The sequence below is a fragment of the Lipotes vexillifer genome, unplaced genomic scaffold (genome assembly GCF_000442215.2).
Source record: "Lipotes vexillifer unplaced genomic scaffold, Lipotes_vexillifer_v1.1 scaffold999, whole genome shotgun sequence".
In the NCBI taxonomy this organism is placed as follows: Eukaryota; Metazoa; Chordata; class Mammalia; order Artiodactyla; family Lipotidae; genus Lipotes; species Lipotes vexillifer.
The window spans coordinates 1,954,433-1,963,062 of NW_006774368.1; the positions used below are offsets into that span (position 1 = coordinate 1,954,433).

The 8,630-nt window shown below is 42.5% G+C and overlaps 1 protein-coding gene across 3 annotated transcripts in view; it reads left to right on the top strand.

Annotated features, from left to right (window-relative positions):
- The window catches only part of PLA1A (phospholipase A1 member A), a 34,266-nt gene extending 32,929 nt beyond the window's left edge, over positions 1–1,337 (top strand). For 2 of the 3 annotated variants that reach the window (XM_007449138.1, XM_007449139.1), the window contains 2 exons: positions 38–202; positions 879–996. In XM_007449138.1, the coding sequence (XP_007449200.1) occupies positions 38–202; positions 879–963 (250 nt within the window). In that variant the 3' untranslated portion in view covers positions 964–996. Of the gene's footprint in view, positions 1–37; positions 203–878 lie in introns of all 3 variants that reach the window. The other variant, XM_007449137.1, reaches the window with a different exon arrangement.
- Positions 1,338–8,630: the final 7,293 nt, after the last annotated feature.

Here is an 8,630-nt window from a genome sequence, read left to right on the forward strand (position 1 = left end):
GTGTGTGGCAGTAAGTTACTTTGCCTTTCCCTTACAGACCTAGACAGCAACGCCACGGGAAAGGAATCATAGCTCACCCCAGCCCTCAGTGCCAGATAAACCAGGTGAAACTCAAGTTTCAGCCTTCCAACCGAGTTTGGAAAAAAGACCGGACTATCATTATCGGGATGTTCTGCACTGCTCCTTTGCCCATCCATGACAAGTAAGCCCCGTATCCACCCTGCCCCAGACACACCCACAAGGATCAATCCTGACCTTAGATGTGACACTTGTTGAGGTGCAATCTCATCATGGGTATGAGCTTCCTTGATGCGGAGGTGACAAAAACCCAGGGTTTTCCTGAACCTCCTGCAGGGCCATCTTGGGTTGGGATGCTAAGAAGACAAAGAGGTTGAACTTTAATTCCCCATCCCCACTTTAATATAAGAAACTCCATTTTATCTGAAATATATATATTAAATATGTATAGATAATTATAACATACAATATATATAAAATATATATTTATATATATACATATATGTTTTATTACCTGCTATACTTAGTTTCTCTGTAAGATTTTATTGGAACAAACATTGCTCATTGCATATTTCCTCTTCTTTAGCCTCCACTGGTCACAGTCATGGGTGTAGATCCAGAATCCCTGTCCCCTTTACCCCACCTCTAGCAGGCATTCGGAGTATTAGTCTTACCACACCTGGCCCTCAGAGGACAGGAGTGGGCTCGTGGTAATCCAAGAGTAATCATCCCATAGACGATTGTAGAATTCTTTCACCTGACATCACAGAAACACAGGTGCACGCAACTCTGAGCCCTCTCTCCCGACCAATCAGGAACCTGCCCTGAGGACACACCCTCTTGTTGCTCTTCTCTTGCAGTAAAAGGACCGTCTGCTTACCTGAGCCAGTGAACTTACAAGCAAGTGAGACTGTTTCTCATGACCTGAAAATAACCTGTATATAGTTAATATAAGGGCAGGATACATCTCCCTGGATTGGGGGTGGCGGTTCAACTTATTCTAAGCCATTACTACTAAGAAAGAACACAAAAGTCTTGGTTATTTTCCCCATAATTAGCTACCTTAGAGAGGAGAGAGAGCTCATTTTACAGAGCTTTATCTCCATTGTGAATTTAAAGAAGCTTACAAAGATACGATTTCAACTTTCCTATTCATACTTAACTGCAGTTGCCCCATATCCTTGGACATCTGTACCTAGGATTCAACAGAAACATATACAGGAAAATGGCTTTTTTTTTTCTTTTTCAAATAAAACTCCATGGAATATCTGAATCGTTTAATTGTTTTATTGGTATGGAATTCTGTTATGTACAAAAAAGGTGATTTACGGTCTGTGAGACTGGAGAAAACAGTAGATGCTGAATTCTCTATATTAAAATAGCAATTGTGGGACTTTCCTGGTGGCCCAGTGGTTAAGAATCTGCCTTCCAATGCAGGGGACGCGGGTTCGATCCCTGGTTAGGTAACTAAGATCCCACATGCCACAGGGCAACTAAGCCCTGCGCGCCACAACTAAGAGCCAAGGCAGCCAAATAAATAAATAAATGTTTTTTAAAAAATAGCAATTGGAAAGAAGTGCTTGGTATAAGAGAGGGGGTGGAGGGTGGGGAGGAAGATGGTACTACTCACCATCCCTTACCATTGCCTTCTCTGGGTATCTGGAAGGTTTGGGGGATCAGAGAGATCTTTGGGGAATATAGGTGGATTTCCTTTGGGTCAGTGTTTCCCAAACTTTGATCTTTATAAATAACCTTGTATCAAGCCACAGTCTAACAAGAAACAGATGGTGTGCTCAAATTGTGTAATTTGAGAATTTAATAAAAGAACTATTTATAAAGGTGTTCGTAGGAAGTGAGGAAACCACAAGGGACAGTGCAGTTCCCTAGGACTGGGGCCAGTGGGAGCTACTACTGTCTTATGTCTGAAGAGGCCAGAGGAAGGAGCACCAGGGTCTGGAGACAGAGAGGTCTGCGGGACCTTTGGTCAAGGAACAGTCACCGGGCAGCAATCCTGCAGGGAGAGAACCAGGGGAAAATATTCTCCACCCTCACTCTTCTTTCCTCCCCCATTCTGCTGGTGCTCCCACTGAGTGGTTGCACCTAGAAGCCAGAAGGCAAGAGGCACGTTGATGTGGCCCTGGGGTATAGAGCAGGGCAGAGAAGGGTGAGAATGGCTGAGATGGCCGTGGGAACAGACAGAGAGACATGACACATACCTTCACTGCTTTCTCCATAGCCAGGTATTCCTGGATTCCTCTATACTTAATGATTTTGTTTAACTCTTAAAAACCATTTTAACCATTTTTAAGTGTACAATTCAGTAGTATTCACTACATTCACATTGTTGTGCAGCCATTACCACTATCCGTCTCCAGAAACAATTCAGTAGTATTCACTACATTCACATTGTTGTGCAGCCATTACCACTATCCGTCTCCAGAACTTTTTCATCATCCCGAACTGAAACTCTGTCCCCATTAAACAATAACTCCCCACTGCCCCTCCCCCCAGCCCCTGGTGACCACCATTCTAATTTCTGTCTCTATGAATTCTACTCTTCTAGGGCACCTGATACAACCATACAGTATTTACTTTCGTATCTGGCTTGTTTTACTTAACATGATGTTTTCAAGGTTCATCCATGTTGCAGCATGTGTCAGAATTCCCTTCCTTTTTAAAGGTGAATAATGTTCCATTGTGTGTATAAACCACATTTTGCTTATTGATTCATCCATCAGTGGACACTTGGATTGCTTCCACCTTTTGGCTATCGTGAATAACGCTGCTATGAACATGGGGATACATACCATACTTGAGACTTTTAAAAAAAAAACTAAATAAATGGGCTTTGAAAGGAAACTGCTGACTTGCCGATTCACTCTCCGCAGTAAAGGCTGGATGAATGATGCAAGCAACAGGCTGCAACTGCTCCATCTGGGCCAAGTCACCTAGGTCACCAGGAGAGAGAGGGAGCCTTTGTCCGAAGGGCAGGTGATGCATTGTGAATGATCACAGACACACTTTGTTTTCTGCACCGTCCACCCCAGTCAAGAGGAGAACAACATGTTTGGAGAAACTTCTTCAATATGCAGGATTGTAGTTCTTTCTCTTTTCCAAAACCGAAACCCCTCTTTTTTTTTTTTTTTTTGCGGTACGCGGGCCTCTCGCTGCTGTGGCCTCTCCCGTTGCGGAGCACAGGCTCAGCGGCCATGGCTCACGGGCCCAGCCGCTCCGCGGCATGTGGGATCTTCCCGGACCGGGGCACGAACCCGTGTCCCCTGCATCGGCAGGCGGACTCTCAACCACTGCGCCACCAGGGAAGCCCCCCTCTTTTGTTTTTTCCCTCCCTTTACTCCACCCAGGTTCCCAGCAAGGACCTCCCTAGAGACAGACCTACCCTGGGCTGTATGAGGCTGTACTTCCTGTTCTCTTACTTTAAGTCACTGTTAGACTCCTTCACATTTTATGTTGCTCCCCATCAGAAACTTCAGATCATTACCTTAAATGGAAAACCAGTTTTCCTTATCATAAATTAATCCTAAAAATAAATACAATGAGAGCATAACAATGTTTAAAATTCCAACGAGATACCGTGGCTTGCTGCAAGCTCTATGCCCCAGGCCTGTTTTTTCCTTATTAAAAAGAAAAGATTAACAAGTATAAGGGAAATGTCAAAAACTTATCAACACCAAACAGAGACTTTCTTCTATATATGTAATCAGTGGACTGAAAGAAATTTAGAGCCGGACAAGCAATTTCACCGAGATTTGATGTTATTTAATGCTGGGTCTATGTGCTACCTTAAACTGTCTCGCCCACACTCTAGAAAACCTGGCTTTACGTAGGTGGAATGTGTGTGGGGTTAGGAAAAAGGCAGCGGTAACAGAACTTGCTTGATGGCAGGGCAAAGGCAGAGCATGGGTTTCCCCTCCACACCCTTGTCACTCCCAACCCCTGCCGAGAACTTTCTTGAACAGAGACTACCACGCAAGTATTTCAAGAGTCAACCCCTGCCCTTACATGGCACTGCACACATGAATTCCAGAGGCTTCCTCTCTCTGGTCACTCTGCTCTGAGTTTGTTCAGTTTGTACTGCAGTCCCAGGACTGGGGTCCATATCCCAGGCCTTCTCCCCCAGGGTACACCAGAGGCACACGTTCATTTGTTCTTTGTTGTAATCCTCCATTGCTTCACCCAAGAGTCGCTTTAGGGTTACCCACAATACTTCAGCTTTTAAAGGTCTGTATTCTTATTGATCCAGCTTGCTTGCTTTCTTGTGGAGTTGACTTTTTGAACCTGAATGAACTTTTCATGTAACCCAGTTCCTTTCCATATTATTATTGTAGTTTCTCCAACCTGTCGGGAATTTTTCACATCCTAATCTTATCCTTAAGAATACTTAGCTCTTGGGCTTCCCTGGTGGCGCAGTGGTTGAGAATCCTCCTGCCGATGCAGGGGACGCGGGTTCGTGCCCCGGTCTGGGAGGATCCCATGTGCCGCGCAGCGGCTGGGCCCGTGAGCCATGACCGCTGAGCCTGCGCGTCCGGAGCCTGTGCTCCGCGGCGGGAGAGGCCACAACAGTGAGAGGCCCGCGTACGAATACTTAGCTCTCCCTCCAAGCTTTATGTCATTTATATCTATATCTATACGCAGATATACGACATTTTTTGTAGACTCCTTTTTCATAACTATAGCTAAGAACTTGAAAGGAGAAAGTCAAGGGTAGACACCTACCTCTAGAAGCATCTTTAAGATCAGTCAATACTCTGAACCTTCACGTATATTTCTAACTCATGTTTATCTTGGCTACTTACATATTATGAGAAAAGTTCCAATTCTTTATATTTACAACAATCCCCTGATTAAAATATGATTAGTTTAACTTTAGCATGACTTAATTCCCAGAAATGCAGGCTCCTAATAATTGCTACTTTATTTCCTAAATACATGCAAGCAAACTTTTTAGTGATTTGTTCCTGGACTTTGCTGGGAATCAATATCAAACTTCCTGATCTCTAATTTTAAGAGTCTCTGCTTTCTGATTACGGGAGCAAATATATTCATCCACCGTCTTCTACCTCTTCTCTTTGGGATTATCTAGTGATGACTGAATAAAGACCCCGGTTACCCCACAAGGTCTTCCTAAAACAAGATTATAATTCAGGGTCTGAGTACCAGGATTGATTTAAAGCAGTTGAGTGATTTCAATCTTGGTCTTCATGTTAATTTCCCTCCAAAATCCACCCCACCTTACTATATATATATATTTTTAATTACAAAAGCAATACATGTGCATTTTAACAAGTCAGACTTAGACACATAGTTTCCGTGGCCCCAAGGTAATAAACATTAATAGCTAGGTGTATGTCCTACACATCTCTCCACATTAATACAAATATATACACACATGATTGTTCTTGGTTTTTGTTTTGTTTTTTTCTAAACAAAAATGAAATCATAGCACACATCATTCTGCAATTTTCCTTTGTTATTCACAATATATCATGAATATTCCTCCTGGGCTATACATAGACTTAATTCATTCCCTGGATGTATACATTCCACAGCATGGGCATGTCATAATTTAGCCGACCGTTTTCTTGGTGATGAATATTAAGGTTGTTTCTAGTTTTCTTCAACTACAAATGATGCTGCAATAAGTACTTTTGTACATCTATTCTCATACTGGTACCTTCATTTCTATATGATAGATTTCTTTGGTGAGAATAACTAGGTCAACAGATATATCGAAAGGTTAGCAGTGCTGGATTACTTTCCAAAAATGTCATACGAATTCACGTACACTCTGACAATGGTTGAAAGAAATAGTTTCCTTGCGATTACTTATTCAAATAATTTCCTCCCTAAGATAAGTAGCCCAAATCACCACATTTCTCCTGTGGAGTTACTATGTGCTGTTCAACACTTTCCAAGTTGGCCGACCAGTTACGCATTTATGAAATTGGAATGATGGGCTCTCCTACAGAAGTATAGGGGCCTGAGATTTTACTACCTTTTTGAAATGGCATTCATTCAGACAGAGTAGTCTTCAGAGCAGTGAAACTCCCTATGGGTGAACTATGATGAACTTTTTAAAATAAAGCCTATTTTTTATGATTATAAAATTCAACTAATTTAAAAATTTTCAGTCAGTACAGAATGCTATGTAAGAGAAAGTGAAAAGCTAAAACTTTCTGAGCATTTAGTATGTGTCAGGTAGCATTCTAATCTCTTTATATAAATTATCTTATGTAATCTTCCCAACAATTCTGTGTATTACTTCATTTTACATATAAGAAAACTGAGGGACAGGAAAATTAAACAACTTCCCCATGGTCAGGCAACTAGCAATGAGTGAAATCAGGATTCACACCAAGCCATCTGACTCCATCATCTGGGCTCTAACCGCCACATTATAGTTATGTATGTAAACTTGCTCAGGTTGGTTTCTTGTATTTAGATGTCTTAACCAACATATCTAAAGAGAGATCTCCTCAGTCTGGCCCCACTCAATCTAACTAAAGTTACCTGCCATTTCCCTCAATGTGCTTAAGCCAGGATCCCCTAACAAGTACTGTGGACAATGCCATCTCCAAGCCTTTGCACCTGCTGCCCCGACTACCTCCGTTCAGATTCTGCCAGTCATTCTGGGTCCACTTCCAGTTCTACCTCCCCTGGGAAGCCTGCCACCCACATGTCATTGCAGTTGGTACCCGTGCAGCCTAGCAATGGCGGTTTATAGCTTATTCCATGTTGGTCAGGTTTCTATGATGGGATTGTAAGGTCCTTAAAGGCAAGGACTATGTTTTCTCATTCTCTGTGTCTTCCACGTTGTAAGCATGCAATAAAAACTCCTTGAATTGAATTAAAGACAATACTCTAATTATGTAGACAAAGGCAAGGAGAGAAGATCAGGCACAGAGAAGAGTGGCTTAACTCTAAAGGTTGGTGTCTTTTCATAAGTTTCAGGAATGGCCTTCATTTATGCAACTTGTAAAATTTCACCTGCCGTTGTTACACTTTAACTTTTAAAATCTCTACAGGAGGAAGCTCTGGTTGTATGTGTAAAGGAAATTATATTGAAACATAAATCTTCCCAAATTGCTGCATTCTTATCCAGTCCTTGATCTCCTTGTTGAGTGGTCCTAAGTGACATTCTGAAAGTGACATACTGCTTTCCCCAGTCTTAAACACACCTCTGACCTCACTCTTGAGGATACCCAGGCCCAGGGGTGACCATCATAGCCCTGCCTCTACCCCAGCAGAGGTGGCCCTTTCCCCTTAGAGGAGAGCTTGGAGGTGGTAGGACTATTGCCATGCCTGAGCCCTTCCATGCCCCCTTGAAAGCCCTGAAATCCTCCCTGATCCTCAGTATTCACCCCCTCGTTTATGAAACCGTACTGTTTGATTTATGCGCCCATTCAGTGTCTTGACAGCAGCCCAAACTCAATCCATGCAAAATAAAATCAACATCTCCCCTAAAGTTGTTCCTCTTCTCCTTACTGTAATAGCCTCCACCATCATCTGCCATCCAGGCTTGAAGCCTGAGTCATCTTTGACTCAGAACATCACAGTGCTCAAAAAAAGAAAAAAAACAGCTCATTTCCCTCCTTCCTCCTAATACTGGATTTACACTCAGACACTGTCACTTTCTTCAAAATTTGCCTGATATGTGTCCCTTCCTGCCTATTCCCTCAGACATGTGGTAAGACCCTGGATCTGGTACCAACCTCGAACTAGCCTCTTTTCCTCCAGCTTCATTCTCCTCTAGTCCATTCAATTTACCTGTGCAGATAATTCCTTCTATAAACTCTTTAAACTTATCATCTCCTGCTCCAAAATTTTCACTGATGTCCTTAGCTTAAGGGCTTCATTAACTTCTTAACCTAGAATTCAGGAACTTTCGTTGTGCCTAAATCCTTATCTTTTTTCCTTTATTTCTTTCTTACTCTTTACCAGAAGAAATCCTTAGCCCCTGCTGGGTTGATCCACTATAATTATTATTATTGTGTTCTTTAAATAACCTTTTATATTAGTCATCAAGCCACAGAGTGTCAGAGGAGGAAACCAAGGCCCAGAAAGATTAGGGGAATTGCCCAAGGTCGTCAGCCAGTAGAGGAAAACATAACCCCTCTCCCATTTATATTGCACTTCCAAACCTGGGCTGCATTTCTATTGGCTTTTAATAACTCTAAATGACCTTCATTACACATAAGTGTGAGCTTTAATAACGTTTTGAAGATAAACAAAGGACAGTGTTTATCTGGAAGTAAATTCCTGCTGCTGCCTTGAAGCTCTGGATCTCTAACATCAATCCAGGCCTAAGCCAGTACAGATTCTTATTTTAGACAGAGCTGGAGGGTGGAGAGGTGGAAAGAAATCTAGGTTTAGATCCTGGGAAGGTCAGCCCAATATGTGGGCACCCCTCTTCATGGCACTGGGGTCAGACTGACTCAACTAAAAATGCCCCTTCTTTCTTGCAGTCACCAGGACTCTCAACTTTAAAACTCCCAGTGTTCACTCAGCCCTCCTGGTTTGGGCTTGAAACTGAATCCACTCCAACCTCAAGATCACTCCCTTTGACTCTCAACCTAACCTTCCATTCAGAAGTT